Raw genomic sequence first — 23,338 nt, forward strand, 5'->3', positions numbered from 1 at the left:
GAAAAAAAGACGGCTAAATTACTAGCCAATTAGAGTTACAGGGAATTAATTAGGAATGCAGCAAGACTGTACGAGTCAATGATAAAGGACCAAATTTTTATAAATTATAGCAAGTTATTTGCCAGATATTAGCTCCTTTAGTTGTTAGTTACTTTTAGTGTGATGGGGACGTCGTTTTTGTACAGCCAAACTGTTTTTGCATGAGGTATATTGCTGTATTACAAATCAGATATCACTCTAACTTTTCTAGGCATGTGGCACACAACTGATCAATAAGACCATTACATGGGGATACACTCTAAAACAACAAGATAGCAGCAATTTAAACATTAAAGTAAAACGGTCTTTATAAAGAGGTGGTCTTTATAAAGAGGTGACCACCAATTGAAATTACCAAAGTACCGTTCCATTCCACTGAATTCAGACGCCCCTGGTTATTGGCTGACCTAGACAACACTGGTTAATAGGACACTGGTTAATAGGATACCAGTGTACAGCACTAATACACACATTGGTATTTTTTAGTGGATCAGCTAGAGAATCGTGTAACAATCAATATCATTCCCCATAGAACATACGACAGAGTTGGTCCCCTGTATATAGTAGGCAGAGTAATTTGTCAGTTCCTTAATAAGTCCCCACTGGTGTAAATGGCAAAATTCTGCCAGCATGGTGACCAAGAGTATATTTTAATATTTTCCATATTTGTATGTTTGGGTGAAAAGGAGCAATACAATACAAAGCCAACTAAAGGCTGCAATGTCGGCATACGTACATGTAAATTGTATTATTAGACAGTGATGCAAGTGAACATGGGCGCACACACACAATGCTAGAAACTTATTTCAATCTATGATCTCTGTGTACAATACAAAAACAGAATTAATGAACGTACAAAAGAGTAGCTACAATTCTACTGATGAGTACAATATAAATACATGTATATCAGGTATAAAATACAATGGTATTATTAGCATTGTTAAAATTGACTGGGCAGGTAGACAATAGTTGATTAGAAATGTAGCAGTACAAAAATAAATATTGAATCAGTGAAGTCATACAAATGAACTGCAAAATATTATGACGGTTACACTTACAATCTACATACATTGATACTCACTAGAACTACAGTACTACAGTACATATTATTATGGGTATTATCTTGTTACATCATCATCAGCACAGTAGTTAACACACCCACTGCACAAAATGTAGTCATGTACAACGAACTGTGATCATTGTCTGAGGATGGAGGAGGTAGTATGTACATAATATTATTAAGTCACATAAGTCCACAAGTATGGTAGTAACAAGTATGGTATGTACGCTCAGATGCAATGTTGTCTTGCGAGAGTGCGAGCAATTAAGAAACTTGCTAATTAAAGGGTGTGCCACCCATTTCACTTGCAAGCATTCATCTCAAACAAAATAGTATGAATACTTGCAAGTGAAATGGATGCCATGCCCTTTAATTGGTCAGTTTTTTAATCTTCGCACTCTTGTGAGACAATGTTGCATTTGAGCAATATTGTATATAGGTATATAGGTAATAGGTGGAATTCTTAGTGGATGTTAGAACTTCAAATTATAACCTATGTAACTGCAAAATCAATAACAGACCAGCGAAAAACATGAAAATTAAGATATGCAAGAGTCTGGGATTGAAGTCCACATGGGATCCAAATGAGATTGTCAGATATTAATAATCTGTGATTGAATACAAGAATATGATGTGGCAATTTTATTATTATAATAATGGTATTGTCAGTAACGTTCTGTTAGTGTCTACAACTAAATAGAATTTACACTAAGCATTCAGCTATATATCACTGTGTGCATCGCATATATTTTCTCGTCGATCTGTCATCCAAATATATGCCCAATTTGGGCAGGGGTACTCATTCAAGAAGATGTGATATCCAGAGGTCAAATTTGGGGTCTGTTGAAATACATACAGTATGTTGGTCTACTAAGCCAGTAATTCAATTGCGGTAAAAACATGAATTTGATCTTGTGTGTGAGGAAGCTTGGTTATCTCAAATCTGGTCACATTTGCTACAGGTCTGTTGATAGTCAAACAATTTCTGTTATACAAATCACCCAAAAGCTACGTGTGGATGCTCAGCATTTTAATGCTATTTCTATATTACCAGCACTATATTAGTAGGGGTGGTAGATGAGCACATAAATAAGAGAGATTAGGAAGCTGATCTGGAGCTGCTTATGCTTTATACCTCTTCAAACACTACAACACTAGATGTTTGTGCCATCCATTGACCTGTCCACAGTAATGTAAAGATATCAAATGCCATTCTCATGCTTGGCGGCCAAGCAGACCTGGAAAACATGCTGGAGCATTCAAAGTCTATAACAGCAGAACTTCAATTATAGAAATCCAAACACCAGTAATCTAAACTTTCCCGTAGCAGGAAACTAAAACGATTGCTCTATTAGAATAAAGAATGTTTTATAAGAGCAACATGGTTTAAACAGTTTTAAAAGTGATTTTGCACATAACTAAAATGGTTAAGGAATTTTATTTAATTGCACAGTAGGTGGTACTTAGGGGTGAGGACAGCTAATGTTTAAAGTGTAGCATTAATGTAGTTAGTGCTACGTACATGTGCTAAACTTGTAATGAAGCCTAAAAGCTATTCCTATCACTTGGAAGTTGACTTGTAGCAGCTTCAGTCACTAACATATTATCGTGTCCTATTAATTAGCAAACTATCAATGTGTTTTGCTAACTACAAGAACAACTGTGCTAACTTTAAAAGTACCCCTCCCTATAAACTTCATTCACCATAATACATGTGTGTAGATTCAAGTGCATGAATCAAGTTTCAAACACTCTACCCGTGAGCCAGAATGTATAATTGTAGTAGTTTAATGAATTGGTGTTGTATTAGGACACTTGTTAGCCTAAGTTTAAAATTAACAGGATCACAAGCTTACATGAAATAATTCCACTGTTTGTGTTGCGTTCAGGGACTGAGATGGTTTGCAATATATTGCAATCTTCCACAGTTGTACCATTTTCAGCTATGATCACTTGTACACAAATGGAATAACTATTTTGAGGCATAACTCTTTGTTGAATACTTCCAGTAAACTCTCGAGAGATGATCAGCTCACATGTAGTACAGGTTATGATGACACGACATTTTACTGGAGGATTAGATTCATTCACATCACACAACACAGACACAGTCTGGTTATCAGTGGGTATGGTGATCATTGCTGATCTGAGCCATCTCACAGCTGTGAATACATTAACACAGGAATACAGGTATATAAGATACCATAGTAACATACATATAAAATTATGACAAAGTATGTAATTCATACAACTTTAATCATTTTGTTACTAAGAAGATTACAGTGATGCTTAGCTACAAAATATCAATAACTTGTACAATGAAACATTAGCATCATTATATTTGGTAATTTCTCATTGTTGGTATTTAGTATCAAGTACCATTGCAGCCATTTCTTTGTCACCATTGACTTCTACCTGGTAAAATCTATGTGTTAAAAATTGCACTTAGTCATGGCTATCCTGTTGTGGTCTCAACACATTATAGTTTATATACTTGTTCAAAACCATTCCTTAATTTAGCAGGTTTAGCAAAATGATCAATTTGCACATATTATACAGTTCAACTCACCAAACGAAGTACTACTTGTTTCACTGGCCCCAACACTGTTCACACTTTGAACTGCAACCACATAACTCCTACCAACATCCACCACTAAACAATTATCCATATCTTCTGTTGAAACTGTAGTCGTGTCAAACATTAACATATAGCATTGCATCTGATCATCTTCATCAGTCACAGACACATTGTATGCCACTATCTCAGTCATGTTGGGTACCAATTGTGAAGGCTATACACAGACAAAGCATTAAACTTCAGTAAAGTCAATCTAATCTAATACAAAATAGCCAGTTAAGTTGTGAAAAAAGGATATAGCATCATTGCAGCCATTTCTTGGCCGCCACTTTTGATATCATATCCTATTTTTGGAAGGCTGCACCCTTTTCACATATTGGCTGTTTTGGATTAAATATCATTTCTTTTCATATTTGTATATCTGGCTCTTGTCTATCCAGGTTATTCAATTTTCTACATATTAGCTGGTATGTATATGGCTGTTCTACTACGGGATTTTGAAATGCGCTTGTTACATGCATGTTCATGTCAGATGTACATTGATTTACTGACACGTGCACAAAAATTCAATTAGTTTTGCATAAGTTGTTTAGCTGGTAGGTGTTGCAACAAATCGCACTATCACCAACTGCTCTATTAGAGTATCTTGATCGTGTTATTTATGTATAATTATGTGGTATAGCCTATTCTATTTGACTATTTAATAATACTTTTCTTGTATATAGTGCTCTAATGGAGTGCACGGAGCATCTCTAATATAATGTACATAGAATGTTCTATAATAACAATCTAGAATTTCCATTGATAGATTATGAAATTATGAAACTCTACCATTCTGATGTAGTAAACTAGAACTTTAATAAATTAAGTGAAATGAGCAACTGACGGCAGTTGGTAAAGTGGTGAACAGGTTGTGTAAATAAGTGTGGAGGTCCCTGATTTGAACTCTGGACAAATTTTCAACAATTTCCATGCATGTGTAACTGCATTGTGAACTGGATAATGTATATTAGTGTGTATGTGTACGCATACGTAGAGTTGAGTGTACGTGTTAATAAGAAGAGTAGTAAAGAACCACACGGTCCAGTCCTTGTCCCATAATGGGGGCACTCCAGCCCGTTACACATGTTATTATTTTACTTCTCAATGACTGTTCTATTAGGGTATCTCAATTGCACTTGTTTCACATAATTATTTGAGTTTTGCTCTATCTTCTTAGCTAATACTCTCAGTACTTTCAAGTCATAAACAGTCTGCCATGACTAACCAATTTTTAACTTGTTTGTGGCAGTAGTTTAATACATGTATGCTCTTACACCCTCCAAATTGGAAAAGAATCCTATAAGGCTTGCATGAGTTGTGGCAATTTTGGAAGTGGTGTGAAAAGAAAAATAAATAAAAAATGAAGAAGAATATGACAAATTTGAAGGCGTGTATCTCAAAGACAGCTGGACTGATTTAGTTCAAATTTGGTATGATACATAGATGTCCCGCTAAGGGATGTTTCACAGAATAAATTGGCCATTTCAGTTTAGCCCTTTAATGAATGCATGAAAAAAGTGTTTTCTTGGTTCCAATGAGGTATTTTAGCAAAACTTTTGTATCGGTTATTATGGCGATCAATTATAAATTCAGTGCAAAGCTTAAGCTTGCATCATATGGCACACTGGCTCATGATTTATAATCAACATAATACACCAATCTGTAATAGCCACTCTGAAAAGTAATAAAACAATGTCAAAAATGGTGTCTGGATTTACAAATGCAGATCTGGTAACTACCTCACTGCAAAGTAGTGCCATTACAAATAAATAGTATTGTTACTTTATTATGAACAAAAAACCAGCTTTGTAGTGCAACTGCACAATTACCAAAGCTGTTATAAACAGTATGGATATTTGTTTATTAGGGCTATCCCCTAAACTGAAAGACGCCCACCAAAACACCTCCATTAAAAGGTATCATAGTATCATAATATTATGTGATGAAAATCACCTTTATGGAGTAGTCTTAGTCCATATAAAGTCAAATTCAGTGTTGAAAACATTTCCAGAAAGCTGAATACTGAATTTTAATAGAATCGCCAAATTCTGATTTTTAGTCTACCTATGGCCAGGCCCGTAGCTGGGGGGTGGGGGTTCTGAAGAATCACCCTCTTGGCACAATTTTGGTAAAAAAGGTCCACAATTTTAACAAAAAGTAGTGCTGTGCAATAATCGTGAATAATCGATTATCGTGAAAAGTCATTATCATTATTGTGAAAATCTTCATTATTGCATTATCATGATAATAGGAAACTTCCAGATAGTTAGTTCTCTTACTACATGTGGCCAATGTGCAATAAGAAAATTTAAAAAATCTCAGGTATAATTCTAACGAATACTTTAAATTTTTTTTGCAATGATACTGGCTTCCAGATATAGCTATAAAGCATGCACAATGAGTGACACAGTGATAATTTACAGTATCTTATTAGTACTTACATGTGTAGTCAATTATCATAATATTCATGATAATGAGGTACATTATCGCACACCCCTAGCAAAAAGGTCCAGAATTTTAGTATACAAGTCCAAATAATCAGTAGCAAAGGTCCATAGCTAAACGCCACTAATAAGAAGCTAAATTAAGTGCTCATTCTGTAATGCAAGATCGAGATACTCTAATAGAGCAGTCAATCTTCCCCATAGGAAATGTATGGTGGAAATTTAGATTGTCCATAACTATTGTGTTAGACATTTGAACTTTAAGATTTTGAAACATTTTTAGTGGGTCAAGCAGTACAAATGATCCAAATTCCAAGATCATGTGCAATTGCATTCATGAGTTATTAAATGTTTTGACAATCCAGTTCAATGCATACATACTATACATGGTCATCTTCATGTAACAAAATCTATACCAAGGTATCAATTTCAGTATCAACACATTCCTCAGAGGAGCATTTAATACATACATCACAAAACTATTTGAAGTGCTGATGCTACTGCAAGAGGGAGTAAATAGGGATAGAGTTCTACCACCTACGTACTTGCTAGTTACAAGTTACATTATTAAAAGTTTAATGCTATTGTACAGTCTGCTAATGATAGTGGAAACAATACAGTTCATAAGATGACTACTACTCTTACTAATATGCATGTTGCTTGTAGTATTGACACCTGCCTCTTGTACTAGTGCTCTATCTCTGTGTGATACATGGAGGGAGTGTGACAAGCCACAAGAAGTAATGTGTGACCTGCTGAGCAAAAACTGGCCATTTTCACAAAATTCTACTTCGCTATAAAAACATATCGTCATAACAAACTGAGGCAAATAGACTAGTGGCAAATACATGTAGTCGTACTAAGAACAGCTGGACATAAACTGTGGGGGAGGTGGGGCTCTACTTGTTTAGCAAGTATATTCATTATATGTGCATGTGAGTCATTACTTCACTATTTACAGAAATGGAGTCCATTACTTTTCAATAGTATTACTAACTTACGTAGGTAGCTATATATAATATATCATATAAAACACAATACATGCCACACAACATAACACATGTACACACTTACGTTCCAAGATATGTTGACAATAGGATTAAAATCAACAAATTTCACAACAACTGCCAAATTTCTTGGTGGAAAGGGAACTAAACACATTTAAATAAGAAGAGGAATAATATATGTACAGTATATGTACAGTATGAAATGTAGAATAATGTGCCTGTGTACAAACAGGTGTACATACTGTGGTGGATATAATTATATTATTATGTAGATACTGTATGTGCTAAGGCTTTTCCTTTTCTTTCAATACATCTATCATAGTAGCACCATGAAGTTAAAATTAATGTTTGAGGTTTGGTATGAGCAAAAAAAAAACAACATGTGGGCTATTATAAGCTTTAAAACATTATCTCAACTTGAAGTTTGATGAATTCGAACAGGAATGATTGAAATGTATAGTTGTTAACACAAAACTGTAGTTACAGTGGAACATCAGTTATCCAAACACCGATTAACCGAGCTCTCGATTATCCGAACACCAAATTGACTGTTCAATTAGGGTATTTTGTCAACAAGTGTATGTTTTATTAGAGTAGTTGAGCAAAACTCTGTATATAAATGTATGGGTGTTCGATTTTACGTACTTTCGATTATCCGAACACCAATTAGTTTGGATAATCAAGGTTCCACTGTATTACAGAACACAACATTGGAGAACACATGTTCACTTCTTGGATATTGACTTTAATTACACAATTGCAAATAGACTAAAATATGTTTATAATAGGCTTTATATTCATCGTAATACAATGCATATGCTTTTTGGCTTGGCAGCAACAATCAGATTTTTAAACATCATACATTTAAACATATAAATATTTGCAAGGAATGTTAAAATGCTAAGAAGAAACCCACTATGGTCATAAACTTATGGATATGCAGCATGGGTGCATGAAGCCACTGGCAACAGCAACATCAGCTTTGTAACAAGAAGCCATTATCTTTATAATTCACATAACATTAACTCCTCCACAATAAGAAATACTTCATGCATCATAAAACACACATTAGCCTACTATATTATGGTATACCGATACAATTGTGTCTGACAATGTAGTGTAACAAAACATGAAGAGAAGTGTTCTGGTCACATTAATCACAACAAGGTTTTGGTGGTTATCGGTACATACGTGTAGCCCTGTATGTGTACCCTAAGCTATAATCTCACATGATTGTAAAAAAATCACACACATAAAAGTTATTTATTTATAACAGCTTTATGGCAAATGCATCTGTGTATAACTGAGCATATACATAGTTTATATTTTTAAAAACTGTTAATTTAAAAATGAAGTAGGAATCTATGCAATAACAAGTAGTGAAACAAGATGGTATTACAGCATAGCTCGATGGGAAAGTCCCTACTTTAGCATTTAATGTGCCAAAGTAATGTGCCAAAGTAGGGACTTTCCCATTGAGCTATGCTGTAATACCATCATTCATCTCTTGTTTCACTACTTTCTATTGCATAGATCCCTACTTCATTTTTAAATTAACAATTTAAAAAAATACTAATTTGTTTAGTTTTTTGTTGTAGCACAGCTAGCTAGCTACAGTGTAACTTGTGAGCTAGCTATTAAGTTCCTGTACAGCTTATTAAAGTACATACTGCACCAAAATTGGAAGTACATAGGCCGTAGTAGCATGCATAGCTCACATGTACCTTTGATCGTAGCAGCAGTGCATGGCGCTCAGATCTATGACCTGTCTCAGTATATACGATGGTCCGTGTTCTATTCACCCAGCGGAAGTTGTTCGAACGAACAGGCCCTTTCAGTTGTCTGGAGCTTAGTCTCGACTAACAGGATAGAGTAATACAATTTCCACTTGAATATATCCAATCACTTGCTGATCTCGCCATCCAGCACTGTGTGGCTGAGTCAGTGTGTTCAGAGAAACAAGCCGTTGAGTATCAGTCCATCTATTAAGTAACAAATCTCTTCGTCGACTGCAGTCCAGGCATTGACAAAAGTCGAAGTGACAACTCAGCAGCCTTAATGTTTCATGTGCAACACTTGAAATTATAAGCGCCCCACTCTTTCAGCATCATAAGCGCTTTCTGAAATAATTTTGAGAAAAGTGTTGATATGGAAAATTAATGCCTCGTATGGTTTTGATGCTTGAAGAGGAAGACAACCAACCTGATTGAAGATGAAAGGAAAGATAAGGCACACAGGGCGTACACTTGTCGGAACCCCAAAAGGCACATCCCACCAGTGAATTAGTTGTTGTGGCGTAAAATGGTGACCATGCGCTGCTTCGTTTAGGCTCTAGGCTTGTGACTGTGGTCAGTGAGTGAGTGAGTGAGTGAGTGAGTGAATGAGTGAATGAGTGAGTGAGTGAGTGAGTGAGTGAGTGAGTGAGTGAGTGAGTGAGTGAGTGAGTGAGTGAGTGAGTGAGTGAGTGAGTGAGTGAGTGAGTGAGTGAGTGAGTGAGTGAGTGAGTGAGTGAGTGAGTGAGTGAGTGAGTGAGTGAGTGAGTGAGTGAGTGAGTGAGTGAGTGAGACAAAATTTCAAGTTTTGGAGATTTTTTAAAATTCTATATCCAGTCACCAGTAAGTGTTTTCTTGTTTTTAATGCTGTATTTCATGTTAGATGGACTAATATTATTCCATAAAGGTGATTTTTGTGGTGTAAAGCGTTTCTAGGATGATTTTAAAGGTGGAATTTTAGGCAGCGTGTGTCATTTTCGGGGGGAATCCCTACTTAAACAGTACTACCATTCTGTTTAATAATATGGTAACACTTTCATGTTTTAGATCAGAACAAGCATTTGTGTTGTATGCCTTATTCCAGGAATATGTCATAACATGTACACTAGCCCACATATAACTCAGAATGTGTGTAGATAGTTGCTACAAGTGTCACAAAGGTAAGATTGGTGAAACTAAAGTTCGAAAAGTTTAAGATAATTCATCAAACTGTTTATCAGATAACATTTGAATCTGCACAGCTGTGCATACAAAGCTAACCTGATGGCATGAGAGGGTTTGCGTTAGCAGTCCCAATAGGCCCTGGTCCAGCATTGTTAGTAGCCAACACTGTCACTTCATATTGAGTATCATTATCAAGATCAGTGAAACTGATAGTATTACTAGTAGTGGTTCTCTCCTCCACCAGTTCTGCTGTCCCATCAGATAAGGTCACATTGTATGTGACCTTATCTGATGGTGTAAGCAGCTATTACACTTTAGCTGGGGCTGTGGTTTCTCCATTGGGAGAAAGAAATATATTGTAAATTTGTCTGATCAGGATCGAACATGGATGGCCAAATGCAGAAATATGTAAGTCGGAAAATTTTAATGGTCAAACAGCTCAGGACAACTGCACCACAAAATCATGTTTGGTATAAAGCTCAGCACACACAGTGTACATACTAACCTGAAGGAGTTAAGGTGGTTACATTAGTAGTGGCAACAGTTCCTGGTCCAGCATTGTTAATAGCCAACACTGTCACTTCATATTGAGTATCATTATCAAGATCAGTGAAACTGATAGTATTACTAGTAGTGGTTCTCTCCTCCACTAGTTCTGCTGTCCCATCAGATAAGGTCACATTGTATGTCACATCACCACATAAGGTATGGCTGAATGTGTCCCATGATATTACCAGTGAGGTCAGTCTCCTTTCTGAGATCTCAATAACTGGTAGGGTTGGGGGACCTGTGAGGAGTGAAATGTGAATATTTCCCTGCTGAAACTGATCAGTACGTATTTGTCCACTACACAGAACAAAAATGTTGTGAGTACTTGAATAAATCAACTACTGACAACCTTATCTTGGCCTGAACATGTGACAATGTGCAAGCAATTCTTGGACTTCATTGTTATGTATCATGCATTTCAAGCCCCACCGCTGTCAGCTCCTGTTGATAGTGACCAACACGGTCAGTGATGTGTTCTAATGGTTAAATCACCATGGCATACATGCTCATCCTTTTGTTACACCAACGACTTAACCGTTACATGTGCTATGTGGTACTGCTGTACCTCACATGTAACTTGCATGCTGGCTAATTTTATCAATAAGTTTATATATGTGTATGCTAGGGCTGAGCGATACTACCGTTTTAGCGATATATCGTGATATTTTGAAAGTATCAATATCGCGATATTTTGTTATTAACTATCGTGATACCATGCCTGTACATTACTGTCATTAAAAATCCATTTGTTATGCAGTACTAGGTTAAGAATCCTTGTAAATGATAAAGTCCACCCATCTGGTTTCCCCTGCAGAGAGGTGTGAACACCATAAGAACCTCAAAGCATGTGTTACAATAACTGTTACTGTAAACAAGGATGATGGTGGCTAGTTTGCTATCACCTATAAGGACTTCCTGCAGGAATGCTGAGCAATACATCATGTGGCACCAGCTATGATTTGTAAGTATCGTGAACTATTCAGTATTGTGAATAGTGGCTTTAGTATCGATTGTGATACTAAAATGGCAGTATCGCTCAGCCCTAGTGTATGCTGATGTGGGTACAGATGGACATAACATGAATGTATAGGTAAGTGTATTTCATACACACCTACATACACTGCTACTGTATCTTACCGATTACTGTAAGTGTGCCGTTTGAGCTATACACTGGTGGTGATATGGGTATTTCACACTGTATAGTTGTTCCATTCATTTGTTCACTAACAGAATAAATAGTTAATATAGTATCTTCACTATTGGAGACCACTGGTGAGTGATATATACTACTACTCATTATTTCACTAGAGGAATATGATACTCCATCAATTATCCAGGTTAGAGATAGTTTAAAACTGAGGGTGAGGGTATATCCACAAGTGATGTTAACTTCATCTCCAACACACACAATTATGTTATCTTCTGGTGGATCAGTAATATTAAGACCTGTAAATAAACATGCGAATACTTTAAAATTAAAGAAATAATCCCACCAAACTAACACATTACAACAAGCTACATCGATAACATGCTTGGAATAGTAGGTAAACAAGGGTGGCTCTCATGTAAGACTATAGCAACAAATTAGAAATGTTTACATATACAAAACACATGTGCATCAGGTTTACTCTTACAAGCTACACAAGTACAATTGCATTTAAATAAATGTGTAGTGCAGCATATAGCCTTCCCAAAATACATTAAGCACATCTCAATGTGCATAACAGCACCTAATTATTAGTAAGTCTTGCAATTTTGAATGTATTTTTAGTCTGTTATCAGCAATATAGTTACATACAGGTAGCAATATCTTGTTGTTCAGAGTCTCCAAATGAGATCAGCAGTAATACCAAAACAAGTTGACAATTATTTTCCTTCAACATGATGATGATGCTGTATAGACAGATGACACACTCACAATATGGAACTAAACTATATACTAGAACAAACTTAAATAGCATGTGTAGTCAGCAGTTTATACAGAAAATATGCTGAATTGAAATTTTACACAGGATTTAAAAAGTGCTAGTAAAAATTTACATAGCAACCTGTACAGTCCAAACTTGTGATTTCACAAATGGTTTTATTGATAAAATGGAAGAGACCAAGAAGCAATTGAGATTGAATTATTTTCTGCATTCCACACAGTTATATGTAGGTACAAGATTTTTACTCCCTGTATAACAGGGTTAACCTTCTTACACTTTAGGCCCTTGCTTATTGTAATGATATAACTTGTAATTCTCAATTTTTCCTTATATTTAATTTCTTATATAACTAATTTGTGAAAACAGTGCTGGGCATACAAGGCTACAAAACATGTACTGCTACATTAATTACCGGCAACCAAAGCAGTCGTTTTGCCTATGTTCTACCCTCTATATTCAACGTTTGAAGACATGGTATGAAAATTACAGATAATGCTGGTCCATTCTTGTGACAGACAACATAAGAAACCATTGATGTGCTACTGATGAATCAACACTTTGTATATGAAAATGGGAAACACAGGAGGAGGACATTAAAGGTAAGTCCATGATGATGCATGCAGCACGCAAACAAAAACACATGTTGGACCAAAGCAATGCAAAAAGCCTGCATATAGCTACTCAGTCAGTCATTAGAAAATTCCATTAAACTTAACTCCATAAAATGTTATTGGATGTGTTTCTGGTCACTCTGAAGGCATGATTTAATACTACCAACTGCAAGTTGACACAAAGGAAAAGGTGAGGCTGGCTGAAAACATTAACCCTCATGATTCCTGTTATACTACCATACAGTACTATTGTACTGTGTGATAACAATTCTAAGAGTGAATAAAGCCGTATTGCTTAAAATTACAGTTCTATTGTTTTCTAAATACCTTAGAAACACATTGAAAGCATTTCAGGTTGCTCTGAAAGCATGTTTAGGTTTGATTAGAAGGAGAGTGAGACTAGGTTTTGGCTGACAACTTTTGGCAGGGAAGCATAATCTTTCATGACTGGTCACTACAAAAATCAAAGCCTTCATAGTATTACAGTATTTTGCAAACAGGAAGAATAGCATCACCAGGTAAAACAATTAATTAATCCTTTGGTGAATGAGCAACAAAAACGTATACCCACAGAAAAGCACCACCTAAACAAATGTCTTATAGACTAGAATTGTAGACAGGATAAAAGGATTATTCAGTGTAGTTCTGTGAACAACAACAATGTGGCAATGTTGACTGCTTTCAGCTTAAAATGAATGATCAAGACATACGGTAGTGTGTCGTGCAGCCCAAGAAGCCGGTGCGCCACACTGTGAGTATATTGACAGGAAGAAAACGTGATTTTCACACCTTTGTAGCTCCGTGATCCTTCATTCGATTGGAACCAGTTTTGCTGCAGATGTGCCCGCCAGGTAGGCCACCCCACATACCAAATTTGAAGGAAATCGCCTTAGCCATTTGCGAGATATGAGTGGCCAAAATTTCGTTTATTTCTTGGTTTTTTTCTTATTCTTCGTCTTTTCGCATACTTTGAAAAATTGCTATAAAACACAAACATGTAATCACATCACCTTGAAATTTGGCACACATAAAGGCAGTCCAAAGGTGAATTCTAGTATCACATTTGGTGCAAATCCGATTAATGGTTCAGGATTTATGACCGATTATTCGCGTAAAACAAGATCGATTTGTTGTCACGCCTACAGGATAACCGCTTCATGGAATGAGTTGAAAATCGGTTTGTGGATAGATCAACCATTGTAGGAGTGCCTTTTGGTGGTTTGAAAAACAATCGAAATTAAGATCATGGCGAGATGACAGGAAACCAAAGTTGTGTAACAATTGCGCGATAGAGATTTGTGAACAAAATTACCAATACTTTTCACGCCTACCAGGCAAACCGCTTATAGCAATGAGCTGAAAATCGGTATGTGGCTGGAATAATAATCGTAGAAAATCCTTGCAATAGTACAGAAGAATCGGATTACAAACCACTTCGAAAGCCAACTACGTGTAGCGAATGTAAGATCGAAATACTCTAATAGAACAGTCACCCTAATAGAGCACTCAGTTATGTTTATGACTAACTCCATTATAAAATTTTCTATTACATTGCAAGCTATTCTGTAGGGAGTTCAGCTGCAAACAGTTAATTTTTTATAGACAGTTCAGCTACAAGCCAAGTCACCCTGTAGAGAGTTCAGCTACAAATGTATCGCCGTAGAGATTCAGAACAGTACAAGTCATACTGAAGAGAGTTCAGCTATAAACAAGTCAAGCACCCTGTAGAGAGTTCAAAACAAGTCACTCTCTACAGAATTCAGCTACAGACAAGTCACCATGTGGAGAATTCAGCAACCAAAAACCACCCTGTAAAGAATTCACCTATACAAACAAGTTACTCTATAGAGCGATCAGCTAGAAACAAGAGAGAGTTCACAGCTAGAAGACATCACCTTGTAGAGAGTTCAGTTTTAAACAAATCATCTTGCTGTGAGTTCAGCTATAAAGAAATCACCCTGTAGAGAGTTCAGCTAGAAACAAATTACCCTGTAGAGAGATCAGCTAGAAGAAGTTACCTTGTAGGGAGTTCAGCATACAAGAAACCACCCTGTAGAGTTCAGCTGCAAACAAATCACCGTGTAGAGATTTTGACTACAAACAATTCACTTCGTAGAGAGTTCAGCTACAACCAAATCACCCTGTAGAGAGAAACAAGTTACAGAGATCAGCTAAAAGAAGTCACCTTGTAGAGAGTTCAGCTACAAATAATAAACCACCCTGTAGAGAGTTCAGCTACAATGAAACCATTCTGTACAGAGTTCAGCTAGAAACAAGTCACCCTATAGAGAGATCAGCTAGAAACAAGTCATCCTGTAGAGAGCTCAGCTACAAACAGATCACCATGTAGAGAGTTCAAATAGAAACATGTCATGCTGTTGAGAAATCAGCTAGAAGAAGTCACTTTGTAGAGAGTTTAGCTACAAAAAATAACTACCTTGTGGATAGTTCAGCTATGAACAGATCACACTGGAGAGGAAACAAGCTACAAACAAGTCACCCTGTAGAGAGATTAGCTAGAAGAAGTCATGCACCTTGTAAAGAGTTTAGACACAAAGAAACTACCCTTTAAAGAGTTCAGCTACTAACAAATCACACCCTGCAGAGGGTTCAGCTACAAACAAATCACCCTGTAGAGAGTTCAGCTACAAAAAATCACCCTGTAGAGAGTTCGGCGACAAACAAATCACTGAGCAGGGATCTTGACTATAAATAAATCACCTTGTAGAGAGTTCAGCTACAAACCCTAAGAGAGTTCAGCTACAACCAAATCACCCTGTAGAGAGATCAGCTAGAAACAAGTTACAGAGATCAGCTAGAAGAAGTCACCTTGTAGAGAGTTCAGCTACAAATAAACCATCCTGTAGATAGTTCAGCTACATTTCAAGCCACCCAGTAGAGAGATCAGCTGTAAACAAATTATCCTGTGGGGAATAAATGGCGTGCAATAAATATACGTATATAATTTGTATAATTACTAATACAATCAAAAATAGGTGAAGTATTAAAAATCTTCTTTAAGTTCTTTTCTTCTTCCTGTGGTAAAGAAAAAACAGATGGGTTAAAAAATCCCCAAAGCCAGCCATAGGCCAGCTTCGCAGTATGCAAATACAAAAAAGAAGTGATATCTAATCAAGCTGTAAAAAAAGGTGCGGCCCCCAAAAAGGCCATGGTGAAAAAAGATGTGAAATCCAAGGTGGTGGCCAAGAAATGGCTGTGATGGTAGGTTAATGGTAAAAATTTTAATAATGACAATTCTGCTGAATTTGGTGCCGCTTGGTCTTGGCACAAAATTCACCTAAATTGTCGTTATTAAAAGTTTTACTATTAACCTACCATCACAGCCATTTCTTGGCCACCACCTTGGATTTCACATCCATGGCCTTTTGGGGGCCGCATCTTTTTTTACAATTTAATATACGTCATGAATAAAATAATCACCTATTTATTTATTTTTTAAAAAACGTGATACTTCTTTTCTCAGTACACATGTTTACTGGTGACTATAATAGATTGTGAATGATATCATTGTAGAGACATTCATCTAAAATCATCCCACCACAATGAATCTGGTTTGCATGAGTGGACATCTTCTCTTAAACTTCACTGTGAACAGTCACTGTGAGAAATATAATACAACTAGCTAAGCAATTAACATGAAACATCAAAAGAACTGCCACCAGCATAAAATTCATTTTTGATGAGTTGTTATAATAACTGCATACCTTGCTGCAAACTAATGTGAACTGTCATCCCTAGTATCCCATGAAAGATTATATGCATGGAGGAATGTGAAATGTGTTATGCTAACATGAATCATACAGGAAGCTAGCTAGCAAAGAAATATAAGCATACATACCGTACCATGCTAAACCACTAAAACAAATGGAAGTACTAACCTTAAATGAGTAGCCATACAGTTTAACATTAATGCCAAGTTTTAATTCAAAACAACAACAAAATTTTAATACACAAGGGGAAACCTTAGCAACCTCAAGAAATGTTTGAGGAATAACATTGTTGTGTTACTAAGAAGTGGTTATATGTGGCAACAACAACGATACATTTATTTGTGACCTTACTGTACATTACAAGATTATATGGATGGGGAAAAATCACATATTCACAATAATAATTATTATGGTTAGCATTTCAAAACATGCTACACACAAAAAGGAATATGGTTTATTATATTATAACCATCAACACACCATCCCCAACTGCTACACAACCACAGTTGGTATAAACTAGTGCCATCAGCTTTATTGCACATTACTAATACAAACAATCCTTGAAAGTAGTTAAACCAGATGTACTGATTGAGCCATGAACTTCAGTTATTTGAATGCAGGATCCTCCCAGCCATTTGATAGGTATGATTTAACACTATAACTCAATGAACGAAACATTATTATATTGATACATACACAATTAAATTATGTGCATTGTTCAGGTGCCAGTGTGACAGTAAATACACCAACAAAACATAAAATGCAATTACTAGCAACAGCAAGCCACGTATCTGAAACTACTACAAGATATCGTAGTGTATATACCCCTTGAGGAGTCATATTTTATACAAACTTCCATACATCTTATGCAACGATCACGACTAGTTCTTACATGGAGTCATCGTGTCAAAAAGGTAATATGTGTGTGAGCAGCAGTAATTCCAGGCAATACATTATAATTTATACATTTAAAGCATGGGTAAAAATCAAACGAATAAGAGTGCTATTATTTCCATACAGCACTTAATGGAAAATACAGCACTGGGTACAGAAAATACAGTACTGTTGATCACTAGAGTAGTATTTTAATCGCCAGAATGATGCTATCTGTTTGTTTTATGACCAAACTTATACTATATAGTTAGACAATTACCGATTGTTTGGGGTCTGAAAACTGGCATAATTCTAGAACTCTCTGAACAAAGAAAGACGACTAGAAAGCACTATAAACCAGTTAAAGCACCACTGCACTCATGCAATACGAAAAAAAGCACTCTGGTGTGCTCTCAAGCTGAATACAGCACTCAGCTTTGCCTCGTTCTGTATTGGTCTCTAACCCACGCCCTCATGTTACTTTTTCCACATTACACTTGTGGTGGTGCTTTAACTAGTATCAAGAGTATATTTACTAGTATGCAATGTCAACCTCATTTAGTGGCTAAAGGTGTACTTCGTGACCTCATTAACAAGACCACATTATTATTGAGGTCAATTGCCAGAGGTGCTCCTATTAATAAGGTTTCACTGCAAGTGAATATCTTTTAAGTATTACCAAGGGTTAATAATAGTGGTACATACCACTATTATTAACTCTCGGTATTAGTTGATCCATTGCCATGAATACTATACAAAAAAATATAGCACGAAAAGAGACAAATATAGATGCCGAGTGATATATTTCTTCTTGAGACCACTCTATGAGTAGAGGTGTACCGATAATTGGATCGGCTTCAATATCGGCCACCGATATGGTATTTTTTACCAATATTGGTATCGGTACAGAACAGCAGGAGGACTGATATCGCTAACGATATTTATGCAATAGCAATAGTTTGTACATAAACAGATTATTCATTGGTTTTCTACGTTATCCATGTGGCTCTGGCTTATTGTTCACTCTGCAACAAGAGTTACACTACGAGAAGCTTTATAAATACACACGATTCTAGTGTTTGTTGCTGGAAAGCTTATCACAGTCTTTACAAATGAAGCAGTTTTACAGTACATTTGTATTAAAAGAAGTATCACAGGATAACCAAGGAAACTTGCTGTACCAGCTTTCTCACAAGCATTAGAATGCGGAGTAATGCAGAAATATCCGTTTAAGGCTTCATGGGAGTATTCATAAAAATGTTTGTGGGTGCATAATTGTCTGGATTGCACAATAGGAACCCAAGCTGTATACCACCACAGGCAAAGTATAGCAATGAATACATGCACATGTTGTTGTAGGGTAGGTAAATGTACTCTTTCGTTTGCTTAAATATTAATGCAAATATCGGATCGACTATCGGTTATCGGCTTCTTTTGGTTGCATCAATATCGGATATCGGTACATGCCAAAAACCCATATCGGTACACCTCTATCTATGAGTGCTATATTTTTTGTATAGCATGAGCAAGGCAATGCGTTAACTGATGCGTTAACTGATTTAAAGTTTTGAGCTAGAGCTCTTTAGTGAAACAATTGACTTTGCTCTGGATACGGATGTATCCACCCTGAAAACCCTCTGGAGTGTTTTTTCTTCCAACTCTGTGGTGCTTACTTCTCCAGTTAATCATCCTTGTCCTCTTAACCTTAGGGTGGGGCGCTGCATAACTAATTGTCTTCTGACCATGCATGTGCTATAACTACCTCGATATAGCACTGCGGTCACCAATAAAGCACTGCAGTCGCATAAACTGTTCTGTATGGCAAATATAGTGCTATTTTTCGCTTTGATCTTTCACTCTAAAGTTCTTTAACTAAGTTCAAGGGATACACATTCTAAAGAATCAACAAGGAAGAAGCCCGGGGAAACTGTGGTGATCAGATAATAACATGGGAAAAACCATTAGTTGAATTGTTTATACAAAAAAGTGTTTACCACGGGTCAGTATAATTATTTAGGTATGTACCAGTGACATGCCAACTCAACCAATACACAACCTCAGTTTGTATATACCTACACAAACACACACCATAAAGGTAACACAGCCTAATTGATTATACGAACTCTGTACAGTACAAGCAAATGCCTTGTCAGTGTCACACGCAGAAGTTCTGTCTTGTCATAATTTATAATGCATAGCTAACTACAACATGTAGCTATGTATATCAAGAAATGGCATAGCTATAGCTATGATTCTTGGGATATCCACACCAGAGGTCTCAATGTTGTAGCTACATTAGTAACGCTATGAATCAATAAATTAATCTTGTAGCTACACATACCAGCTAATCAAATTCTGGTGAAATAATGCATATTGTTGAGGTGCCAATCAATAAACTGGACAAGATGTACAGTATACACGAGACAGCCGAACACAAAACTTTATCAATAAACATGTCAAGCCTCTAGCTAACTGAAGGATTAACTGTCCGTATTGTTGTTGTTGTTATTATCTACTTTACTAGTTAGGCACTGGAGGGTGTACACAGAAGGCAGAGCCTGTTCGAGGTGTTTTTACCCATAGCCTAAACAATATAGCTTTCCTGAGGCAGAAACGTCTCGAGTGACAATCGAGGAACCACCCGTCTGTGAAATCGTGACTCGGAAATCAACAACCTCAACGTGGTGACCTTTTGTAAACGCTGAGTTAGAAGACAGCAATATTCACGCTGAACAATAAGGACAAATTTAGTTCAAAGATTTTCGCTTAGGCTCCTAGGCTGTTGTTATTGTTATTATCTACTTTACCAGTTAGGCACTGGAGGGTGTACACAGAAGGCAGACCCATAGCCTAGGAGCCTAAGCGAAAATCTTTGAACTAAATTTGTCCTTATTGTTCAGCGTGAATATTGCTGTCTTCTAACTCAGCGTTTACAAAAGGTCACCACGTTGAGGTTGTTGATTTCCGAGTCACGATTTCACAGACGGGTGGTTCCTCGATTGTCACTCGAGACGTTTCTGCCTCAGGAAAGCTATATTGTTTATGCAATGTCAACAACAATTCAAATGGAGTCAGTTGATAAAATACAAATGTGCCAGCGGCAAATAGGGGCGTGCATGCATGGTATTTAATTTTGAATAATTAACATACCTTTGTGTAAGGATCTTCTTGGTTTAGTTGCTTTTTCGTGTGATAGTTATCGTGTAGCGTTACTCTTTTGCTGGGAATCGAAGAAGCACACGCAGTCGCGGATATTGCGGCTAAAACAAACTGTTAGGCGCAATCTGTGAATTTGCGCGTGCGCTGCTCATTTTGTGAATTCATAAAATGCGCAACAATTTATAAATTGCGCATTTTTTTTTTTTGTTTGGTGTATTGTAATGTAATTTAATTTTAGTTAATGTAAGTCTTGCCAGGGTTCCTGTACTGATCCATCAGCACATGGTACCCCTGCATGTGTCTAGCCCCCTGTATACTTGAAATGTATGTTTTGTCTTAATCATTAAGACGTTTATTCTCTCTCTGGCAAGGGGCAACGTGAGATGCGACACATTACAGTTGTATCGGTTGCCGACCTACTGTCGTTCCAAGTGTTGGATCACGAGATTTCCTCGTGGCACTGGCAATGTATGCGAGGTGTGAGTTTCGAATCACTATAATGAGTTTACTGAGAGATACTTCTGTAGAGGAAAATATCTTGATCCCAATCACACTTCCAAAAGCAAAACAGCAACTTTGCATCATTGTGACACCTCCACTGTAGTTGTTTACCTTTATAAGTTGTTAACTTCATGTTTTTGCTTACTTGACATAGCCTCTTGCCTATAGGCATACATCATTGTATTGACAAGTATGCAGTCGGTGAAACATATTTGCTCACCACAAAGCATACAAAGATCACTGAGTTCCAATAAGATCTGAAGTTACTCTCATTACATGTACAAACTTGCAGCTAGAAGCAACTGCAGGTCCAGATTGCTAGATGGCTTCCTGATTCAATTGCGCCATTTTTCCCTTTAAAATGTATGGGGAGCCCCAGAGAAAAAATGTACTTTTTTCAGTTTTTAAGCACTATGCATGCCAAAGTAGCTAATTCCAACCCAACAAACTATATATTTCTGAGATCGGCAATCAATACTCTATCTATTGAGCATATAAAAAGCCCATTTTTCCAACTTTTAAAAATCGGGCTGGAATGACTACCAGTAGTTGTATTATACATCTTCATCCTTCATCTGGCTTGCTAGTGGCTGGAATTATTTTGTACTCGGCTTAACTACTACTCTACTGTGAGTCTATAATAGCTAAACAAGAATCCGATGCAGTGCTACATATATAGGGACCCGCCGATTATGCTCATAATTTTACCTATTATGCTATGCTGCACTGCTAAAAAATTCACCTATTATGCTTAAATTAATGTTCAATATTTACCTATTATGCTCGATTATGCTCAATGTTCATGCCTTAGTTCATATGCTTTGCTACTAGTTTAACACTATATAGAAAGAAAAAAATGAGTGGCTGGAACACAAATAATAAATTCTTGCTGCATGCCTGCATGTAAGAGACAAGATCGATATACTCTAATAGAACAGTCAGTTTGATGATTGTTCTATTAGAGTTACTGACTGCTCTATTAGAGTATATCGATCTTATTTTGCAATTGTCATTTTTCCAGCAAGAATTTACACTATCGTACAAATATTTAACCTATTATGCTGGCATTATGCTCAATGCTTTTAGGTACCTATTATGCTCAAAATTATGCCAGCATAATCGGCGGGTCCCTATACATATACAACAATGTGTAACTATCTCCTGTATGTTGTGCATGGCTGTATGCATAATATTATGGACTGTGATCACTGTGCCAATGCCACACCGCTGATATACTGGCACATCACCAGTGGCTTCTAGTTACAACAGAGTCTGTTGTGCCATATTGGCTTGATTGGGATCAATTATTGTTAATTGTGCCTTCACCATGTCCCTTGTTCTGCATAGCCTCACTTCACTGCTGAGTCAGCTTCAGAGACACATCACACCTACAATATATAGTTACTTTTAATATAGCTAACTTAACTTGGTTTTTGTGTAGGTTGTGTTTTAGTATTGTGGTTTTCTGATGCCAGTTAAACTCCTTTCCTGTGTATGTATGCATATGTATCATTTCCACCAGTACACACATACTGCTCTGAGTGCTGCCTATGGCACTATTTATACTTGCCCAATGGGTAGGTTGCAACGTTGGTGTATGTACTTGGTTGTATGTGATGCGGTCCTAGGTAACAATAATAATAAAATGCGGATACAAAAATTGCTTGACAACTGTTGCTACTCAGCCATAATTGAGGGAAAATTTCAATGGACTAATTGTGATGAATGTACTTGGTTTGCCACCACAAACTAAACACAATGAGTATCACTGCCAGACGCTAGGATAAGGTTATAAATAAATATCAAAACTAGGTTTAACATATACAAGCGTAATATTAATTTTCAGTAGATTTCTCATGAATTAAAGCACTTTGTGGGAT

At 36.6% G+C, this 23,338-nt stretch overlaps 1 protein-coding gene across 1 annotated transcript; it reads right to left on the reverse strand.

Annotated features, from left to right (window-relative positions):
- Nucleotides 1-726: 726 nt before the first annotated feature.
- On the reverse strand, nt 727-12,161 carry LOC136247154 (uncharacterized). Its single transcript, XM_066038791.1, has 7 exons — nt 12,158-12,161; nt 11,793-12,101; nt 10,612-10,893; nt 7,238-7,314; nt 3,669-3,891; nt 2,956-3,261; nt 727-1,242 (listed from the first exon to the last, which is right to left on the reverse strand). The coding sequence occupies exons 1-7, from the start codon at nt 12,159-12,161 to the stop codon at nt 1,166-1,168; spliced, it is 1,278 nt and encodes a 425-aa protein (XP_065894863.1). The 3' UTR covers nt 727-1,165.
- Nucleotides 12,162-23,338: the final 11,177 nt, after the last annotated feature.

This window comes from Dysidea avara, chromosome 1 (genome assembly GCF_963678975.1).
Source record: "Dysidea avara chromosome 1, odDysAvar1.4, whole genome shotgun sequence".
NCBI classification, from domain to species: Eukaryota; Metazoa; Porifera; class Demospongiae; order Dictyoceratida; family Dysideidae; genus Dysidea; species Dysidea avara.

Bases quoted from the DNA above. Each gene is read 5' to 3' on its own strand.
- LOC136247154 (XM_066038791.1), bottom strand. The intron at 3,892-7,237 runs GTAAGTGTGTAC...GTCTGTGTATAG, and splicing joins TTGTCAACATATCTTGGAAC to CCTTCACAATTGGTACCCAA. The intron at 1,243-2,955 runs GTAAGCTTGTGA...CTCCATCCTCAG, and splicing joins AAACAGTGGAATTATTTCAT to ACAATGATCACAGTTCGTTG.